The 23,213-nt window shown below is 44.2% G+C and overlaps 1 protein-coding gene across 2 annotated transcripts in view; it reads right to left on the reverse strand.

Moving 5' to 3' along the window:
• PDE1C (phosphodiesterase 1C) overlaps nt 1-23,213 on the reverse strand; it is a 278,643-nt gene that overhangs the window by 206,446 nt on the left and 48,984 nt on the right. For both annotated transcript variants that reach the window (XM_081834768.1, XM_081834771.1), the window contains exon 3: nt 16,226-16,397. In XM_081834768.1, coding sequence (XP_081690894.1) covers nt 16,226-16,397 — 172 coding nt within the window. The remainder of the gene's footprint in view (nt 1-16,225; nt 16,398-23,213) is intronic.

Here is a 23,213-nt window from a genome sequence, read left to right on the forward strand (position 1 = left end):
AAAGCATTTTCACAGCGTTTTTTATATGTTTGTAGATTCCACCAGGATCCTGCCTGTCAAATCTAGCAGACGTCAAGTTGATCCGAAGTGCCGTCCATTGCAAGAGAAAGCACATGGTGGACCACCTTAAGAAGAGGTCTATATGCCCATACGGATAGGGATGGGGTGGACCTCTCCAGCAAGAAATTGATTTTTAGACTGCCCTTCAAATGAAATTAGAACCAGGCACCATTTTTCTAAAGTTGTGGCGTTCGCCCTCCTAGGTGGGTCATAAGGAAAGGGTTAAATGAGTGTGAAGTGATTGGCCAGTGGGAACCCAAGGTGAGGAGTTAGAGTTAGAGTTGGAGTTGGAGTTGGAGTTGTAGTTGTTGGGAAGTTAGTTGGGAGTTGGAGAAGGAAGAGGGAGGATAAGTCTGTGGGTTGGTCTAGTTTTGATGTGTGGGAGTGAGAGAAACTGTTAGGAGGAGTCAGATAGACAGCTGGGATAATCAGTTAGAAGTTATTAGGAAGCTATAGGCCGGTATAGAAACTAAGATTAAGAAACTGACAAGAAAAATTATCTGAAAGCATAAACTTGTTCATGCTTATAAAATAAACTTGATTATTGGTTTTAATGTTAACAACTGTCTGGACTCAGTGTGTGCCCGAGAGAAACGGGTTGGTGGCAGCGGGGAAGTGATCATAGTGGTGGCACAGGGATCAATAGACCGTCAAACGTCCGGGGACCCTGTGTGATCACCACAAAAGTCATTATCAAATCTGAAATTAGATGAAGCTTTTAATGACGTGAGAACTTCCCCATAGCGTGTCATACGGTCATTGGATAACTAGAGCCTTGATGGAATCAAAGTCCTTTAGGCCCCCAAGCTTCATTCACCCTTGGCCAGCCCTCTTGGGGCTACATGCCCACAGTGTGCTTGGCCAAAAGTAGATGTGGCTACCCCACACTCCCCATCAAACACTGTCACATGCACACAGATACAGGCACACAGCCTCCATGAGGACCCGGTGGGGTCTTGGGGGAAGCAGAAAGCTTATTGAGGGGTGGATCTGGCACCCAAACTGGAGGTTAGTAAAGGTAAAGGGACCCCTGACCATTAGATCCAGTCGTGGCCGACTCTGGGGTTGCGGCGCTCATCTCGCTTTATTGGCCGAGGGAGCCGGCATACAGCTTCCAGGTCATGTGGCCAGCATGACGAAGCAGCTTCTGGCGAACCAGAGCAGCGCACGGAAACGCCATTTACCTTCCCGCCGGAGCGGGACGTGCTTTTGAACTGCTAGGTTGGCAGGTTGGCTAGGTTGGCAGGAGCAGGGACAGAGCAACAGGAGCTCACCCCGTTGCGGGGATTCGAACCACCAACCTTCTCATCAGCAAGTCCTGGGCTCAGTGGTTTAACCCACAGTGCCACCCGCGTCCCAAGTGGAGGTTAGCCGCCCTTTATACTCTTCAATCTTATGGCAAACTGTTGGCTGTTGAAGACCAACCTATCCTATTTACATTGCCAGTGACAAATCCAAAGATTAAAGTGGCAGGGAATGCTTGACACATTTTTTAAATTGATATGGAAATTAGCGCACAAAACAGTAATTAAGAAATAATTCACACAAATATACATCTGCTTTGTGAAGTAAGTATATGCTAATAGGCTCACCAATAGCTTCATTCTAACCTCTGAATAGCACCATCTTTAAGGTTTTTGAATTATGGTGCTGGAGGAGACTCTTGAGAGTCCCATGGACTGCAAGAAGATCAACCCTATCCATTCAGAAGGAAATCAGCCCTGAGTGCTCACTGGAACAACAGATCCTGAAGCTGAGGCTCCAATACTTTGGCCACCTCATGAGAAGAGAAGACTCCCTGGAAAAGACCCTGATGTTGGGAAAGATGGAGGGCACAAGGAGAAGGGGACAACAGAAGACAAGATGGTTGGACAGTGTTCTTGAAGCTACCAGCATGAGTTTGACCAAACTGTGGGAGGCAGTGGAAGACAGGAGTGCCTGGCGTGCTCTGGTCCATGGGGTCACGAAGAGTCGGACACAACTAAACAACAACAATAGGCTCACCGACAGCTTTATTCTAACCTTTGACTCTCATGGCGTATAGCACCTTATTTAAGGTTTTCTACTCTGACATTCTTCTTTCCCTTTTAAGGCTAATGGTCATCATAATCCAGCCAATGTTGCTTCTTTGAATAGGAGAGCTATATTCATACTTAATGATCCCAGTAACATTAATGAAACTTAGAACCAATGTACTGCCCTCCGGGGAATCCCTCACTTCAGAAAGCAAGTTGGGCAATGTTATAATTGAATGCTGCAATGCAACTTGGCACACCCTCTACATAAAAGCCAGCACACGCCTCCCGACATGCTTGCTTTCCATGGGCAGAGAGATTTTGACCTCACATGCACTATACATTGAAATCACTGGTGCCACCTGAACAGTCACTGCTTCCCCCAAAGATGCATGGGAAATGTAGTTTGCAATGGATGCTGGGAGTTTTTAGGAGACTGCTCTTCCCCTCAAAGAGCTACAGTTCTCAGAGTTCCCTGGGAAGAGGGTGTGATGTTAACATATGAGAGTGCTGGAGGTGAAATAGTTAAACAGCTTACCCAATCAGGACCCAGGGGGTGGAGTCAGAGGGACTATAAAACCAGCTCTGGGAGGGGCAAAGGGAGGAGTTCATTGGGAGTTCAGTGGTTGGTTGGTGTGGGAGTGAATTGGGATAGAGTTTGTGTGTAGGTTGAGTTAGTGTAGCGAAATAAGCTGAGTCAGGAACAGTTAGGAGCTAGGAAGACAAGTAAATATCTGAGAGGTGGTTTAGGGAGTGAGAGCAGGTAGCGTAAGTTATAGGTCTGGATAGGCACCCCATGATTGTAATTGACCGATACCGTTTATGAAACCACACGCTTGTTAAACTGCAATAAATAAACAGAAGTTTATGTTCCAATTTAACCCTGACTGGACTCAGTAATGTACCAGGTAGGGCCTGGGTGGTGGCAGCGAGAAATAAAGTGGTGGCACAGGGATCAATAGATGGTGAAATGTCCAGGGACCCTTTGTGATCGCCACAGAGGGATCGGCTGTTAAACCACTCTGGGAATCGTAGCTCTGGGAGGGAAATAGGATTCTCCTAACAATTCTCATCCCCCTTAACAAACAGCTCCTGGGATTTTTTGCAAGAAGCCATGAAGTGGTACGATCCAGCTTTAAATGTGCTGGTGGGGCCTGACACTGTTTCTGTCTAACGAGAACAATATAACATTATTGCATCAGTGAGGATGAAAGGGTTTAATGAGACTATATAATTTGAGATGTTGACTCTCATGTGGAAATACATTGGTGACAGAAATATACATAGGGGAGCCTTCCAGTGTTCAGTGTGTGGCTACCCACTCCAATTGCAGCAGCAACATTTATCATGACCGCATAACAAGCTGACACAGAATTAGATTTCACATTTAACACAGAAAGTTCAAGAGGGAAGACACGATAACGCAAGATGAACCCGTCTTATTGTGATGAATTGATTTCATTCTGGCCTACAAAATACATCTATCTGGATTAAATCCTCAGAAAAGCAAATGGAGCCGTTGCATGCTATCTGACGCCCACGGAAGGTGTCAGTTCTTAGACTTAATGAAGAGTTAGCCCTGCTGTTGCTGGGTTATCTATATGCTCACCTACATAAATGGGGAGGAGGTGACAATGGTGTAAAGTTAGGGCTGCCAGCCTGCCATTATTTTACTGATCTGATGCCCTCAAAACCCCTGCCGTTCTCACAGTAAATCAGTATCAGCAGCAGAGAAGTTGTTGCAATGCTTTTATTTCGAGCTGCTCATAGGATCATAGAATTGTTACGCTTTAAGGGACTCTGAGGATCACCAAGTCTAACCCTGAAATGCAGGGATCTCTACCACATCTTTATATGAAATGAAACTTAAAAAGTGGCAACTGCACTTGATTTCTCCCCTCCTCCTGCTCCCCTGTTTCCTCATTTGTTGTGCCTTTCAGATTGCAAGCCTGAGGAAAAAGGGGCCACCTTACTACCGATTTGTGTAAGTCACTTTGGGAACCTTTTCAGCTAAAAAGCCGCGTAAGAATGCATTCAATAGATAAATTTTAGCTGTCGTTTATCACTAAAGTTGCCTGAAGATCTTCCTTGCTCTTAATCATCGTTGAATATTTGCGCCAGGCATTTTGACTGACCAATAATAGCATGCGACAAACCTGTGAACAATCCTGTTCAGTTTAGGATAGACATATTGGCTTCATGTGAACATAAATGCTAAACATGATACATGAATGAGCCTTACCTCCTTCCCGGTTCCTACACACACATTCCCATCTCAGGTCCTGTGGCTGGAAGGGGAATTCTGGAAGGTTTTGTTTTTCATTTCCAGTTAGCCATCCAAACTGGGGATCAAACGCAAGCTTCAAATTGTGGTTTGTGATTCCTCCCCCATCGTTCTGCCCGGACACTGAGGTCCAGCTCTGAGGGCCTTCTGGCTGTTCCCTCACTGCGAGAGGCCAAGTTACAGGGAACCAGGCAGAGGGCCTTCTCGGTAGTGGCACCCGCCCTGTGGAACGCCCTCCCATCAGATGTCAAAGTGATAAACAACTACCTGACATTCAGAAGACATCTGAAGGCAGCCCTGTTCAGGGAAGTTTTTAACATGTGACATTTTAGGGTACTTTTCATCTTTGTTGGAAGCCGCCCAGAGTGGCTGGGGAAACCCAGCCAGATGGGCGGGGTACAAATAATAAATTGTTGTTGTTGTTGTTGTTGTTGTTGTTGTTGTTGTTTAAACTAACCATGGTTAGTAATAACCATGGTCCTTGGTTTGGATGGAACTGGAAACCACAGTGAGTCGAGCAAGCTGCAATTCCCTTTCCTACACAACTACTGAGCGTGCAGCAGCCATTGGGCCACCCTATCAGGGAGGACTGAGCTCTGAAAAATGTGTCTCCCCCCGCTGAATCAGGAAAGCTGCAGGGTATGCTATCAGTTACCTCTACTTCTATGTAAGTGATGTTTTCATTTGGCTTAATCAATGCTAAATTTAGAGGCTTCACCTCTGGTTTATGCACAGTTATCAGCTTGCTGTCAAGCAAGTCCTTTTGCCATGTGGCCGCTCCTGCAGCGAGCGGAGGCTACCTATAATTATCACAGCCCATGTGTGCGAGCCAGTGGCAAAATCCCTTGGTGGATAACAAGGGAAAACTAAGAGGTAATGTCAGGGAACTGCCATCGGAGCCAGAGGGAGAGGGAGGGCTCCAGAGGGATTCTGGAGAGCGTCCCGGGAGGGAGAGAAGCAGCCCATCTTCTGGGGAAGGAAATCAGCGTAGCACCAGTAGAGAAGGGGGGCAGATGGGGGAATCGGCGAGGTGGCTCCAGGACTCCTCGCCGGAGACCAGCGGGGAGAGCACGGGTCCTCCGCTGCCCACACCCTCCCTGCGCAGAAGACTTCCGCGCAGGGAGAGTAGGAGGAGACTAGGCGTCAAAGAGCTTCTTTGCTGGAAGAAGTTCAAGAAACGCCCACTGACGGATTCTGCCAGCGATTGAGACAGCCACGGGCGAATGGCTGTCCGGACAGAAAGGGTTTACTCAGGCAACCCAGCCAGGTGTGGCGCCGATTTACGCACAAGCAACCCCTAGAACCATTACAGGTAAGGACCAAAAGACAAGAATCGCCTTTGGCAACGAGAATAACAAAAATCACGCACTGGGCTGAAAGATACAGGCCTGCTTTGTATCTTTACCATGGTAAAGAATTGCATGCATGTAGGAATGATCCCTGGGTTGCTGCGCACACTCCCGCCAGCGGGCAGCCTCAGCTGTCTGCACATGTGACCTTGGGGTGTGGAGCACACTCCCCCTCACAGATAAGGCCACAGCTGTCTGAACATCTTGCCCTCTGTCTGACCTTTTGCAGTCTCAGTAGTCTGCCGTGTCCTTTCTGTGACCTTTGTCTCTGAGACCTTTGTCTCCTTCGTCATACATTGTGCAAGGGGGAAATGACGTGGTGGAAACAGGTGCCAAAATAACTTTGTACCACCCCACGATCTCGGGACTGGAAGATGTGTAAAGGTCACAGCCCAAAATGTATCTGCCTGGGTTTGCATATTGTGTCAATAAAAGGAGCCTGCACAGAGCTAGCTGGCAGCTTGCTTGTGCACAGCTCACCTGCATTATCAACTCCTGCCTCATGTCCTTGACTTCACATGCACGCCCTTCCGCTTCCTCCCCATGCAAGCAACGTGTGAGATGCAAACTCTGCACATAGCCAGGATTTGCATTACTCTTCCCACAAAAGAGGACGACCATAACATCAAGCCCCTTAATTAATAATAATAATAATAATAATAATAATAATAATAATAATAATATAATTATCTGTCTTGTGATTCCTGATGTCAGATTTATGTCCGTTTATTCTTTGGCATAAGGTTTGGCCTGTATTAGCACAGCCCAAGCCAGCATGACTTGGAGAAACCAGTAGGAGAACACTTCAATCTCCCAGGACATTCTATACAAGATCTCAAAGTAGCTGTTCTATTACAAAGGAATTTCAGAAATAGACTGGAAAGAGAAGCTGCTGAATTGCAACTTATTACCAAACTTAAAACCATGGAGAGACCTGGTCTGAACAAAGACATTGGATTCTTATCTCATTATACATGACAAAGCCATTTTTCACCTTCTCACCCATTGCTTTTTCCTGTAAGACCTATTGCAGTCGTTAAGAGTCGTCAACAGGCTCATCACAGCTATCTGCCAATCACCCAATCCCACCACCCTTCTGAGTAATACCCCTCCCCACCTTCTCACTATATAGAAGGGTCTGGTGACTTCTGTTTCAGTGTATCTGAAGAAGTGTGCATGCACACGAAAGCTCATACCAAGAATTAACTTAGTTGGTCTATAAGGTGCTACTGGAAGGAATTTTTTTATTTTGTTTTGACTATGGCAGACCAACACGGCTACCTATCTATAACTGGACCTTTGAATTGTGTTCGGAAACATACTGAGAGCAAATGTAGGTTTTTCAGGGCTGGTGTTATATGGTCTCGGTGGTCACTCCCACTCACCAGTCGAGCTGCTGCATTCTGGATTAGTTGTAGTTTCCGAGTCAGCTTCAAAGGTAGCCCCAAGTAGAGCCCATTGCAGTTGCATGGGTCAGGCTCTAATTTTGCTGTCCAGTAAGCGGAAAGTGTGCAAGTATTAGCACAGCCCAAGCCAGCATGACCTATGATCAGAGGACTTCAAGAGAGACATTCCTACTTTGGACCACACATACTGCAGGCATCCCTGCTGTGAACTATATCAATTGTCTCTAACCTGGGGCCCTGCAAAAACTTTGGACCAACTCCCATCAACCTGGCTGGGGCTGATGAGAGTTGGAGTCCAAAGCATCAGGGGGAGGGGAATAGGTTGGGGAAGGCCAAAGTATATTATCTGAAATGTTTAAGATAAATTAATAGCACGAACATTATGCTGATTCTTTTTTGTTATCCATTTTACCCATCAAAGATTTAAAGTTGCAGGTATCTGCCAAATGATGCATTAATTTAGATTTAGGCAATCTTTTATTAAATATCGTGCCAGATTCCAGTCTCATTCCAATTTTCCAACAGAGTCCACACAGTTTACCCTGTCTTATACAAATGTATAGTTGGCTCACTGAACATTCATTGATATTTTCTATAATCTTTCTAATTGGTTAAGTATTGCTGTCATTTGGAATAATAATATTAACAGCATTGTTAGAGTAATTAAGGAAATGGAGAAGCTCTCCAAAGGATGTTCTTTAATAAAACCCCAATATTCTTAAGCTTTCATCTTCAGAATGAGTTTAAAATAGTGCCCAAGAAATGCATTATTTGAAAATGGAGCTGAGTTAATTATTATTTTGATTTGGTTACAATGAAATAAAATAGTGGGTGTGTTATTTTAATTCACGTTGCAGATATTACTTACTTATTTATGTCCTTGGACTCACAATCCACCCTTCTTCCTCCCAGTGGGAGCCGACCCCATTAGTAGAGGCATGACCTTGTTACCTCTTATTTGATGTTCTCACGCCCCAGAAAGCTTTGAGAATTGGGCACGACAGCTCCAGAAAAGCTATATATACCGGTATAAACATTTGAACTGAATTCATAAATTGTCCCAGACATATTCCAAACCACATCCTGGTTCCAAGCTTGCTGGCTATATCTGCCTCAGCAATTCCCACTATAAAGTTTCACCAGTTCAATCTACTGCCACACACCCACCGAGATAAAACCACAAAGCCAAAGAACCAGTCTATTCCAAACTTAAAAATGGAACTTCCAAACTTAAAAATGGACAAACAGGCCAGACCTTACGCCAAAGAATAAACGGACATAAATCGGACATCAGGAATCACAAGACAGAGAAACCAGTAGGAGAACACTTCAATCTCCCAGGACATTCTATACAAGATCTCAAAGTAGCTGTTTTACTACAAAGGAATTTCAGAAATAGACTGGAAAGAGAAGCTGCTGAATTACAACTTATCACCAAACTTAAAACCATGGAGAAACCTGGTTTCAGTGTATCTGAAGAAGTGTGCATGCACACGAAAGCTCATACCAAGAACTGACTTAGTTGGTCTTTAAGGTGCTACTGGAAGGAATTTGTTTTGTTTTGAAAATGGAAAGCGTCATGCTGGTGGTCAACAAAAGAGGTTTAAAGACTGTCTCAAGGCAAATATTTAAAAATGTAGTATAATCACCAACAATTGGGAAACACTTGCCTGTGAGTGCTCCAATTGGAGAACAGCCTTTACCAAAGGTGTCGTGGGCTTTGAAGACACTTGAACTCAGGATGAAAGGGAGAAACGTGCTAAGAGGAAGGCACACTTGGCAAATCCACACCGTGATCAACTCCTGCCCGGAAACCAATGTCCCCACTGTGGAAGGACGTGTGGATCCAGAATTGGCCTCCACAGTCACTTACGGACTCACTGTTAAAACCGTGTGTATGGAAGACAATCTTACTTGGCTACGAGTGATCGCCAAAGAAGAAGACAACTTTTCACATCTTCCAAGCGCACTGCCAGCTGAGGTGGCCTTGTGACTTCCTGGTACATTATTTTCAAATATGAGGGGGTCCATCTGAATGCTCTCCGCTTCTGTGACTCAACTTTTTAAAGCACCACCTCAAACATGTGAAAGAGCTGCTTCATGTTCAATTTTTGGACCTGCCATTGCCCTTTACATAGCTATGGCTGCCAGGGTTGAAAGTTAAGAGTTGGAGGGTGGGCAGATAGTTTGGTAATGAAAATATTGTAGCTTGTCTGTAGTGGCTGTAAGTATAAAAATATAACAGGCAGACTCTCCATTCCAAACATTTTGCACCAAACCTGCTGTGTAGCATATGAGGCAGGAATATTTAGAAATTCATTTTCTGCCTGTTGCCTTATCAGTTTCTCTCAGTTTAGGAAAGACACAATAAGGAATTTATCTGAACTTAATCTGTCATTCCCACCCCCCTCCCATCACTCTAAGTTGCTGTCAGAGAGAGAAAACTCTTTTGTTCTTACTCCAGAAAACAAAGTCACAAAGGTATTAAATTGAGCAGGTTCTTTTTACGAAATTATTTTCTGGAGCTACATTCTGAAGAGCCAAAATGTCTTTCCCTTTGTCTAAATGTAACAAAAGAAGCCCAAAGGGACCACCAAGTTAATGAGTGATTTAAGTCTACATGCATGCATATGGCTTTTATCTGTGCAGGTTCCCACAGTCCCAGTGGGTGCAATGATACACTTCTGTGATCTATGGTCAGAAATCAAAGGGAAGTCACACTGGCATGTAATTTCTGACTACTTATTGTCATTACCCCAAAGTCCACTAGTGACCAGGCCCCAGGTTCAGAAGCTACATTGCCATTGGCTGAGGGAAGCAACCAGGTTCCTGCTCTGAGCCCAAATACAGTGGTGCCCTGCAAGACGAACGCCTCGCAAGACAGAAAACCCGCTAGATGAAAGGGTTTTCCGTTTTGGAGGCACTTCGCAAAACGAATTTCCCAATGGGCTTGCTTCGCAAGACGAAAATGTCTTGCGAGTTCCTGCGGGTTTTCCCCCCTTCCCCCCCCTTTTCCTAAGCTGCTAAGCCGCTTATCAGCTGATCCGCTGATAAGCCGCTTATCAGCTGATCCGCTAAAAGCTGCTAAACCGCTAATAGCGCTAATCCGCTAAGCTGTCAATGGGCTCACTTCGGAAGATGAAAAAACCGCTATACGAAGAGCCTCACGGAATGGATTAATTTCGTCTTGCGAGGCACCACTGTACTGGTGATTAGAGACCCACTAAAACTGAGACTGGCACCAACAGGCCACCAAACTGGATCCCACAGCACCAAGGTTCATAGAACCAGAGGAAGAACCCTTCACAAGTATTTCCCCTTAGGAACCAAGTGTCTTTGACACAACTTGCTAGTCCAGCGCCACCAGGAACATACCAGGCAGGAGACCATAGAGGGGAGGAGACACACCCATTTCCAAGCCACAGTGTTGGCTCTTTATGGGTCTACAGTTCTCCAAGAGAAGAAGAGGAGGATTTGAGAGGTTGACTATGGGCAGAGGCTCAAAAGCCTCAGCTCACCTCTTGTGCTAGTCAAAGCAAGAGGCTCACTCGGAGCTCTCCGTGGTGCTGTGAGAACCAATCTGCCTTGCTTGCTTCCTCCCTCCCTCCCAACTGTGGATTCCCCCGAGAAACATAAACAGGACACTTTATGGCCCAAGTGCATGGTTTAAGAGTCTTTGAAACATGACACTGGGCCACATGGAGCAATACACATCTAAGTGCCTTTAACATGCCCAATGTTTTATTTAAAATTGGCTCAGGGTACATTACAAACCAAACGTTAGTCTACTCAAATTATTTTTATTTATTAGAAGCTTTTTATTCTGTTCTTCAGTCCAGAGACTGCCAAGGCTTTTGGAAAATTAAAAATGTATAAACTACAAATTAAAAGCAGTGGTCACTAGAGATACCCGAATACAAATCTTTATGGAGTGACGAGCACTATAGCGGTGAGCTCCGTGGCTCAGGCAATACTAATAATGCTAATGATCTCCTGCTCCATTTCATTTCCTATCACATTTTCAGCAGCTCATATGTGCAAATGGAAATTTGAGAAGCAGCATGTCTTTCAGGGATAGAAGGCAAACTAGTCCTGCATTGGAAAGGGAGTGCGCACTCCGACAAATGTGTCGAACTCTTTCTGCCTTAATAGCGGGGATGATGACTAATACAAAAATGTGCAGCTAAATGCTTCATTAGCAGGATAAAACCACACCATTACCAGCCCACGCATAACCCTCCTCTTTTGCAGCAGAAGTGCAAGTTAATGGACTAAGCTTCCAGCAGCCTGGAGGAATAAAACTGCCAAGAATCCAAAGTATCAACACCCTTTCGATGGGCTCCCCAATGTCTCTCCTAAGCTTTGGGCCACCACTGGTTTTCTCCCTGCAACTGGGAACGGAGGCAAGAGTGACAAGTCTGAGGCCAGAGGAGAGTCGAGAGTTTGCACAAGGCTGAGAGCAGTAAAGCAAGCATGTGTCACTATTATACGTCATTTCCACACATTTTCATGCCAAACGTTTTTATGCCAGACAGTTTTCCTAGGAAGCAGGTTGGAGACAGCGGAAGATGGTCATCTGCATGCAACCGGGAGAGCAGTGATCCTGTCTCACTTGGTCTCCTCTTTAAATTAAGGAAACAGATCCTAAGCAAAGAAGAAGAAGCGCTCAGCGTCTTACCAGCCTGGTGGAACGCTCTGTCACAGGAGACCAGGGCCCTGCGGGACTTGACATCTTTCTGCAGGGCCTATAAGACAGAGATGTTCCACCTGGCTTTCGGTCCAGGCCCAGTTTGATACCCCTCTATGGGACCCTGTAAATTACCTCTTTGGACCTGTAATCAGCTGATGTGGGACCAACATGGATAGCTGGCCCTGATGAATACTTGAGGTTCTTGACCCCTATGGTTGTAACTCGTGGGCAGTCATTTAATTTTATCCTGATTCTAATTTTTAAGCTGCATTTTAATCAATTGTTTGATTGTGTTTTGATGTATTAGATATTTGATGTTAGCCGCCCTGAGCCTGGTCTTGGCCACGGAGGGCAGGGTATAAATAAAAATTTACTTACTACTAATTTACTTACATTCAGCACCACACATGGAAGAAGTAAGCCTGGTCCTCAGTGTGGCTTTTGAGGCACCAGAAGAAGCAACTGAGCATATTGATTTCTGCATGCCTGATGATGATGTTCCATCATATTTAAATAGCACCATTTATTTCTTCAATTTATTTATGAATCACTTTCCATGAAACATCCCAAAGCAATTTAATGATAAAAACACCAGCAGTAAAAAACATGTGCACAAGTTTCGCTTCAGACGTTGGTACCTCCAAGGGGATGTGGGAAATAATTCTGCCTGAAACGGTGAGGAGCTGCTGCCCGGCCGGCAGTGTTGACAATACAGTCTTACCTTGGATCTCAAACGCCTTGCTTTCAAGGTAATTTACAGGGTCCCATAGTTCTTGCTTTCAAACGTTCTTTCAGAAGCCAAACGTCTGACGGGGCTTCCGTGGCTTCCGATTGGCTGCAGGAGCTTCCTGCAGCCAATCAGAAGCCACACTTTGGTTTCCGAATGTTTTGGAAGTCGAACGGACTTCTGGAACGGGTTCCATTCGGCTTCCAAGGTACGACTGTGCTGAGCTCGACAGACTAACAGTCTGACTTGCTATAAGGCCATTTCCTCTGTTCCTACAATTAATTTGTCCCAGTGGTTTTAATGGAGCATTGCTCATCTGGCTTCCTGACACTGAGGGCAGAGCCAACCCAATAACCCTGCTTCTGTACCCACACCATGCTGAGGTCCCCACAGCTCTTCGTGGTAACCAGCAGCAACACTTGCCATTGGGAAACCAGGTGGGCACTGCCATCCTTCCTTAACTACCCCTCTAACTGATGCTCAATTTGTCTCATTTAGCATGGATCCAACACAACACCACACATTGCAACAAGCTGCATGTAGCACCGAAAGTCAGGTGTGTGGAGGCAGCTCCCAGCCAGGGGTCCTCCTTTCGGCCACCAGCAGAAAGCAGAGAGGGTTCAGCGCACCACACCTAGCTTCAAATCTCTTTCTTGAGGCTCATCTTCCACACAAGGCTACCACAATCAGGGTGAGGACTCAGGTTTGAAAGATCAGCAGTAGCCACGACTCCGCAAGGAGAAAAAGGAAATTCTGATGGAGCTCTTGTACTTTAGGATCAACAGGAACTTTTATCTGTCACATTTATTTCCGGGCAGCTTACAGTATCAATAAAATGCTAAAATACAAACGTTAACCATCAAATGCCTGTTGTCTTTGTCCATGGAAAAGCAGAAAGCAGAGACATCACCTTGCCAACAAAGGTCCGTATAGTTAAAGCTATGGTTTTCCCAGTAGTGATGTATGGAAGTGAGAGCTGCACCATAAAGAAGACTGATTGCCGAAGAATTGATGGTTTTGAATTATGGTGCTGGAGGAGACTCTTGAGAGTCCCATGGACTGCAAGAAGATCAAACGCATCCATTCTGAAGGAAATCAGCCCCGAGTGCTCACTGGAAGGACAGATCCTGAAGCTGAGGCTCCAATACTTTGGCCACCTCATGAGAAGAGAAGACTCCCTGGAAAAGACCCTGATGTTGGGAAAGATGGAGGGCACAAGGAGAAGGGGACGACAGAGGACGAGATGGTTGGACAGTGTTCTCGAAGCTACCAACATGAGTTTGACCAAACTGCAGGAGGCAATGGAAGACAGGAGTGCCTGGCGTGCTCTGGTCCATGGGGTCATGAAGAGTTGGACACGACTAAATGACTAAACAACAACAACAAAAACCATCAAATGGCCCAGGGGTCAGCAAACGTTTTTCAGCAGGGGGGTGGTCCCTCAGACTTTGTGGGGGTCTGGACTATATTTGGGGGGGAATGAACGAATTCCTATGCCCCACAAACAACCCAGAGGTGCATTTTAAATAAAAGGACACATTCTACTCATGTAAAAACACGCTGATTCCCGGACCGTCTGCGGGCCGGATTTAGAAGGTGGTTTGGCTGGATCCAGCCCCCGGGCCTTAGTTTGCCTTCCCATGAAATAGCCAGTCATAGCCAATAATTTGGCTAGTGTCTGCAATTTTTATAGATATATTAGGACAGTACAAGCAAGTATGTAGCTACAAAGGTGAGATTTCAGGTGATAACAGAAGAAGAATTTGAGTTGCCTTTCACAAATGACTGTTTAACAAGGTGCTTTGATTACACACACACACACACACACACACACACACACACGTTCCCATTTAGAAACAGTGGGGGTGAAGTGATTTGAGGGCTGGTCTTAGACCAGGGAAACCTATATACAGATCCCTACTCAATTACTGAATAAAGGTGCACTAGTAACTACCATCACAGATATGTTTCCAGGATAAAAGCAATGATGTGACATATGCTGGCCTCATTAGAGCAAGGTCAGGATCAAAATATAATAAATATACATAAATATAAATATATTTAAAAAAATAAGTAGGTACATCCATGGAACTTTCAAGCTCTTGAGCTGAAGTTCAAAAGTGAAATTTAAATGAAAAAAAAATGGCATTGGTGAAACTCTTAACCTTTTGACCTTAAATTTCACAACCCCCCCAGCAGTGCTTTCTTAGTCCAGTGCAGGAAATACTTCAGAAACAACACAGACATGTTCTTACATCTATAATGCTGTGCCAGGAGATGAATATATGTATTTGGATGTATTATCCATTATTACTTTGTGCCCTCTAGTGGCGTTTCAATGCTTCGTTCTTAACATGAATGTTCTGGCATTTCACTGGGTGTAAATGCAAATCTGAAACAGTCAGAACCTACTGCTATCCACAGGCCAGAATAATATGTTGCTGGCCAAAGAGCACTTCCAAACCCCTGGCCACTGCTTCTCTTACTGCAAAACAACAGCAGACCGAGCTGGCCCAAGACATTTTGCTGCCTGAAGCAGAAGACAATATTGCGCCCTTCCATGTCTGAAAGTTGACAGGACTGGCAACCAAATCAAACTTCAATTGTGGCTATAGTCTTCTACAAACTGATGCAGGTTGAATAAAGTATCGTTCGGCAGAGCCTAGCTGCACTGGACTGTAAATATTCTCCAGCTGAACCAACTTTCAACACTAGTTAGGGGTCAGTGGACTCCTAAGTTAGCCAAGGGGCCCAGGCAGCTGGGTGCTCCAGGACCACCCCAAGACATTTTGCTGCCTGAGGCAGAAAACAAGATGGTGCCTCTCACCAACTCCATATACAGAAACTCACTACACTGGTTGTTACTTCAACACTGGCAATGGGATAGCATCCTGGTTAATATTATGCCATTGCTTATCCCACCAAACCTCTCATCAACCAACACACATGCTCAACAGAGTGCCACTCAATGCACTAAGCAATAATGTTGTTGTTTTCAAAATTTTGCTGATAGCCAAACTCTCAGTACTGTCAAATCACACAAAAAACAACCTTGGTACAGTAGCATAGTGCTTTCCTTGAAAAATTTAAAAACACATATACTGAAGTAAAATCCATGCATTAAAAACTCATCAAAGATAATATGCTTATGAGTCAGAAAAAAAGTGTTAGTGGTGGAGAAGGGGAAACCTATTAAAGAACAGTGTTATACAGTACCAATCTTTACAATATTGAAAGTGTTTCTAATCTTCCATTTTCTATTGTTCCAGTAAGTTCAAGTTGCTTTCTAAATTGTGTTTTTGCATTGTCCCTTCTTGTGCCTTCAAGAATGCTATTTCAACATCACAGTCCAGATCTCCCAACGTATATCACCCAGTGAGAGTATTAATTAACTTTTCGGGCCTGCCATCACATTCTTATAAAATAACAGGATTTACTACAATCCTTCAGATGGCAAATTTCACAAACAATCTGATAGATCTGCTAGTCGTGCAGCATTTGTGTCTTTCTAGATTGCAATGTAAGAAAAACACAGGTTGGCAGCCATAATTTTAGTGCACTAATTTTTTTGTTTTTCGCAAGGGCACTGGAGAGTCATCTCTTGTAAGAGTTATCCCATTCAACCCTAAGACTTTGATGTGCTGATGATTAAGAAAGATCAAGCTTAAGCAAGGCACATCTATATCGGCCAAACCTGAACGAGGTTTTCACAAGCGCTTCGGGACTCTCCACTGCCGGCAGCTCCTCTGCTAAGATTTCTTCAGGAGGTCTTGGGTCAAAGACGATGGTTGGCTTCTGTTTTTCCTTAAGATTCCCTGTAAGCCCACCAATAATGGTATTCCAAAGACAGTTCTGAGATTTCGACCCTGGGTGGAAAAGAAGACAAACCGATATGAAAACTCGCCCTTCAGAGAACTGAAGACAAGGAGTACAGTGGTACCTCAGGTTAAGTACTTAATTCGTTCCGGAGGTCTGTACTTAACCTGAAACTGTTCTTAACTTGAAGCACCACTTTAGCTAATGGGGCCTCCTGCTGCCGCCGCGCTGCCGGAGCACAATTTCTGTTCTAACCCTGAAGCAAAGTTCTTAACCTGAAGCACTATTTCTGGGTTAGCGGAGTCTGTAACCTGAACTGTATGTAACCTGAAGTGTATGTAACCTGAGGTACCACTGTAAATAGTCCTTCGGCTTTTGACCATGCAAAATCTCACACTGTGCCAAGGGTTAGTCTCATTATTAACTCTGGAGAGGGAATGAGATCTAATATTCAAGTTGTTGTTTTGTTCATTTTACTTATTTATTAAATTCATAAGCCAACCTTCACCACAAGGTCTCAGGGCAGTTCACAGAATAAAAACAAGGTAAAAACACAAGTAAATAGTTAAAACAGAAACAACAAAACAATACCCCCCCCTTCCCACAAACACATTTAAAAGGCTGTAGAATATTAATCAGCCCAAGGCCTGGTCAAAGAGGAATGTTTTCGCCTGGCACCTAAAAGGGTGTAATTAAGACACCACTTTATATTTTAAAGAACAAATCTCAAAGCATCCTACAACACGTTAAAATAGCAAATAAAACCATCCAAACTAAAACATTCCTGAAGGAAGTCCAATATAAATTATACATTCAATGCAACGTAATTAACAGGCAACTAAAATATTATCTTAAAGATTCCAAAATGAAGCACTACAAAGGAGGGCAGCTGCAGAATGCACATGTAACGCAGGAAAATGAACCAAATCACAACAATCTTAAAGATTTCAAAAGAAAACATTACCAAAAAAGGTCAAATAGAAAGTGCACGTTTTAAAAAGCCTAATTGCCAATGGAATAAAATATTATTGTAAGAATATAATGTGTCTACTGCTGTTGCTCCCAATCCTGCAGCTGTGGGAGCTCAGGCTTGATGACCTGGGTCTGCACTAAGAGGCAGACAAGATGGTTTCTGACCTCTTCTGCAGTCTTCATTTTTGTAGCTGGAGTCAGTCCGGGCCCCACTCTGCCAAGCCAGGTAGAAAAAGGACTGCAAGGCAAGGAGCAGGTCTTGCAGGACACACAGCCAGGAGAGCCCTCGTCCTTAGTGTTGCCAGTTGTAAAGCTCAGCAAGGAGGAAAATGAATTGGCCCTTCCTGTCACTGGTTCTGGCACCAGTTGGTCTCCCGGCCCTACCAATCTCAGTGGGCACAAACGACCACTGCACTTGAATAAATAAAACAGTGGCTTGGAAGAGTATCATATATTGAGGCTGAATCCTGACAAGACAGAAGTACTGTTTTGGGGGGATAGGGGACGGGCGGGTGTGGAGGACTCCCTGGTCCTGAATGGGGTAACTGTGCCTCTGAAGGACCAGGTGTGCAGCCTGGGAGTCATTTTGGACTCACAGCTGTTCATGGAGGCGCAGGTCAATTCTGTGTCCAGGGCAGGTGTCTACCAGCTCCATCTGGTACGCAGGCTTAGACCGTCCCTGGCCGCGGACAGTCTCGCCAGAGTGGTGCATGCTCTAGTTATCTCCCGCTTGAACTATTGCAATGCGCTCTATGTAGGGCTACCTTTGAAGGTGACTTGGAAACTGCAATTAATCCAGAATGCAGCAGCCAGACTGGTGACTGGGAGCGGCAGCTGAGACCATATAACCATATAACACCGGTCCTAAAACTCCCAGTACGTTTCCGAGCACAATTCAAAGTGTTGGTGCTGACCTTTAAAGCCCTAAACGGCCTCAGTCCAGTATACCTAAAGGAGCGTCTCCACCCGGACACTGAGGTCCAGTGCCGAGGGCCTTCTGACAATTCCCTTGCTACAAGAAGTGAAGTTACAGGGAACCAGGCAGAGGGCCTTCTCGGTAGTGGCGCCCGCCCTGTGGAACATCCTCCCATCAGATATTAAAGAAATAAACAACTATCTGACATTTAGAAGACATCTGAAGGCAGCCCTGTTTAAGGAAGTTTTTGATGCCTAATGTTTTCATGTATTTTTAATCTTTTGTTGGAAGCCGTCCAGAGTGGCTGGGGAAACCCAGCCAGATGGGTGGGGTATAAATAATTTATTATTATTATTATTATTATTATTATTATTATTATTATTATTATTATTAAACAGCTCATGAAGAACACTTTTTTGAAAAAGGAAAAAGGAAAAAAGCAGCTTGTGACCCTTTTCTTCTGCAAAGACAGCCAGAAATCACTTGCTGCATGTAATCAAAATGCTTGTTATAATTGTAGTCAAATAACTGTTTTGCTTTCTATCTAGATATTTGCGAATTGATATCATGTATTCTATTCATATTTGTGTTCCATGTTGTAAACCGCCCTGTGGTCTTTGGGCAAAGGGCCGTATATACCTTTAATAAAAATGAAATGAAAATGAAATGAAATGCATGGAAATTGCAGATTATAAATCCCACAAGGTTTTTGAAATGTGGAATTCTAGCTTATTCTTCTTTCAAGAAAAACACGTTCAGTTGTCTGAGATCATTCCACTTTGCTGTCCCGGGGGGGGGGGCTGCCTTCTCCTGCTGCAATTACTGTTCGTGCTTTTTGCTTCAGTTAACGTTCAGCGTCTCTCACTCAAAGCTCCTCTCATAATGGGAGCAAATGGGAAATACATCCCTGGAAGCCGAAATTTGTCACTGCCATCCTCTTATTACGAAAAAGCTCGACTTGGATGTGACATTCGCTCTTCCACTTCGATCCTACGTGGAAGAATTCGGAGGGGAAGCAGGGTCAGGCGAGAGAAAGATTTCTTTGTCTTTCTTTTTAATCTTTATTGATTTTATACAACGAATCACAGCTGTAACTCTCCAACGGTAGGGTAAATAAAAGAAGTAAAAAATAATTAAAAAGTTGGGAAGAAGGCAAAGTTATTTCCATATTAAGACTTCCTTCCTCCCCAACCTGGCTTCTGTACATTTCTATATCAACTGCGTATTAAAGGTAAAGGTAAAGGTACCGCTGCCCGTACGGGCCAGTCGTGTCCGACTCTAGGGTTGTGCGCCCATCTCACTTAAGAGGCCGGGGGCCAGCGCTGTCCGGAGACACTTCTGGGTCACGTGGCCAGCGTGACGAAGCTGCTCTGGCGAGCCAGCACCAGCGCAGCGCATGGAAACACCGTTACCTTCCCGCTATAAAACGGTACCTATTTATCTACTTGCACTTAGGGGTGCTTTCGAACTGCTAGGTGGGCAGGAGCTGGGACCGAACGACGGGAGCTCACCCCACCGCGGGGATTTGAACCGCCGACCATACGATCGGCAAGTCCTAGGCGCTGAGGTTTTACCCACAGCGCCACCCACGTCCCTCAACTGCATATTAGACAGCATCTATTTTGAGATTATCCAGTACTTCCAAGAATTATATCACATTACAGGAGTCATTCAAAGCCAGCCAAAAATTTTACATTTGTACAGTGATCTTTTAAATATTGCATGTATTTATCCCATCCTCTGTTAAATTTTGGATCTTCTCGATTCCTAACTTTCCCTGTCAATCTTGCCATCTCAGCGGACTCAAATAATTTCGTCTGCCATTCCATTTTTGTCGGTATGCTCTAGGAGAGAGAAAGATTTCATCGGGCGGCGGGAGAGGGGATGACGGATGAAACAGTTAAATAGAAATGGCAGCTGTACATCCAGGCTATTCCCAGCTTTCCAATTTCAGAATTTGAGGCATGAGCCCTATTTATGCAGATAAGCAAGGTGAAGTAATAATAATAATAATAAATTTTATTTATACCCCGCCCTCCCCAGCCAAGACCGGACTCAGGATGGCTAATTTAATGAACATAAAGTCTTGTGCAAAATGGCTGTCTATCCTCTGAGAGCAACACTGGCTAGGAGGTTGGTCTTTGGGGAACTAATAGGCCAGCAGCTGGGGAATGGCAGGCTTTTTCGCCATCTGTTTATTTGAATTCTGTTGATATATCCTTTTTGAAAACCTCTTTGAGATTTTTTTACAACCACACAGGTGTATAGTTTTGTAATGAAATTAATAAATAATACGTAAAATAAAATCATTCAGCATTCAACTGCCCGCCAAACTTAAAAGATCACTTTTGGGGGGCAACTTTTTGTGCTCAGTCTTATGTGAGTCATTCTATCTGCTGAAAGAATTTAACAGGGCAAAATCCAGAGACCTATTAGTGGTGCGCTTCATCGCTTGCAATCTTATGCCATTTCGGAAGTAACTTTCACTGGATCTTCAACAGCTGTTGTTAAAATTTTTTGAAAAGCCTCAATGTGCATGTGAAATGAATAATTCACATTATTTGCATTGTGGCAGCATTTGCGTTTCCTTCCTTCTAAGCCACAGCGTGCAAAATATGGTTCTACTGCCCCCATGTGGCGATATGGGAATACTGCACCCTAAACTGAACAATTTGCAGAGAGTGAGCCCTGCTAGTTTCTTTGCGCAAAAATAGGGATGAGTCTTGTGGCTCCTTAAAGGCTAACAAATTTACTACGGCAAAAGCTTTTGTGGACTGCAGTCCACTTCATCATTTGCATGAAGTGTCATCCTGAGTACCAGGTACATAATATTCATGGTTGAGGGGGGCGAGGTTTACAGACACTCCAAGTGTCCCTCTTTTCCAGGGATAGTCCTGGACTTACAGAATCATCCCTGGTTCTGATTTGATCCCAGAATGTCCCACTTTTCCTTAAAAGGTAAAGGACCCCTGACAGTTAAGTCCAGTCACGAATGACTCTGGGGTTGTGTTGGTACTAAAGGGTTAAGAGGTAACAAGTCGCTCTAATCACTGAGCAGCTGGAAGTCATTATGCATCCAGGAATGTGAGTTGGTTTGTATAAATAGTCAGTTCACCCGTGTTTCTCTCTCTTCCCCCCTTGACCTGACTCGCAGACTCAGTTTGTGGCCATGGGCGTGTTTGCTGATATGAGTTAAGTTTAGAGTAAAGTTTTTCTTTATGCCGGAGATAAAAGCATGTGTGCTTTATCGCCAGGGTTTTTTTTTTTTTTTGCTTTTGTGAATAAAGTTTTTCCCTGAGTTCCAAAGTGCTTGCTCCAGGATTCTTCATTTATAAAAGGTACTGACTCTCCTGCCTCCTTCAGCCGCTGCACGAAATTCTCTGCTGAGATAAGACTTACGGCGTTGGAAGTGCACTGGACGTTTACTTAACATTAAACTAATCAAAGTTTAATGGACAGGTTGCGGCACTCATCTCGCTTTACTGGCCGAGGGAGCCGGTGTTTGTCCGCAGACAGTTTTTCTGGGTCATGTGGCCAGCATGACTAAGCTGCTTCTGGCAAAACCAGAACTCTGCTTCAGGATGAGAACAGAAATCGCGCAGCGGTGTTGCAGTGGCAGCGGGAGGCCCCATTAGCTAAAGTGGTGCTTCAAGTTAAGAACAGTTTCAGGTTAAGAACGGACCTCCGGAACGAATTAAGTTCTTAACCCGAGGTACCACGGTAACTATACAACCTTTAGAAGACATCTAATGGCAGCCCTGTAGTAGGAAGTTTTTTAATGTTTAATGTTTTCATATGTTTTTATATGTACAGTGGTGCCTCGCAAGACGAAATTAATCCGTTCCGCGATTCTCTTCGTCTAGCGGTTTTTTCGTCTTGCGAAGCAAGCCCATTGACAGCTTAGCGGATTAGCGCTATTAGCGGTCTAGCGGCTTTTAGTGATCAGCTGAGAAGCGGCTTATCAGCGGAACAACTGATAAGCGGCTTAGCACTTAGGGAAAGGGCGGAAAAAAGCGGGGGGGGAGCGGGAACTCGCAAGATTTTTTCGTCTTGCGAAGCAACCCCATAGAGAAATTCGTTTAGCGAAGCGCCTCCAAAAACGGAAAACCCTTTCGTCTAGCGGGTTTTTCGTCTTGCGAGGCATTCGTCTTGCGGGGCACCACTGTACTGGAAGTCGCCCAGAGTGGCTGTGCTAAACCAATCAGCTGGGTGGGGTATAAAAATTTAAAATTCATTATAGTACTAGTATTAAATAATAATAATAATAATAATAATAATAATAATAATAATAATAATAATAAATTTTATTTATACCCCACCCACCCCAGCCAAGGCCAGGCTCAGGGCAGCTAACAAGCAATAATAAAAACAAGCTGAATGAATACAACTTAAAAACAAGATTAAAATACAACATTAAAACATTGAAACATTAAAATGCAGTCTCATCACAGGGGGAGAAAGGAAAAAAGAAAGAGGATGTCCCTTTTCTCAGGGAAATGTTGGAGGGTATGAGGTTATAAACAGTAAGGTCAGAAGAATAAGAAATGAAGAAGATTGCAGAAGATGGTCATACGAAACAGTAGTTGTTAATGAAGGCACCCTGGGAATTAACATACATAGTGTGTTTTTTATTTATATATAAAAAATCTATTGTGCCAATTCGGACCACAAGTGATAGCACAGAACCTCTTTCTGTATTGCAATCCAGTGATTTCAAATCACACTTTCCTTTTTTTAAAAAAAATATTGTCAAAATGTTTCTGTACCACCTTTCATACACAAAAGCAAGGCAGTGTACAAAAAGGCAGAAGTACACAAGAATTACATTTAAGAATTTTTTTTAAGGGATCTGCAAGGTCAGTGGCTAATAAGTTTAGAAGAAAGCAAATTCTCAGGAAATGGATGGGCTTTCAGCAAGTGTTTTGAAGATCGTAAGCCCAAGGATGCTCTGCTCTGAGTGCTCTGAAATTCCTTCCTT

Source organism: Podarcis erhardii (genome assembly GCF_964252035.2).
Source record: "Podarcis erhardii genome assembly, chromosome: 12".
Lineage (NCBI taxonomy): Eukaryota > Metazoa > Chordata > Lepidosauria > Squamata > Lacertidae > Podarcis > Podarcis erhardii.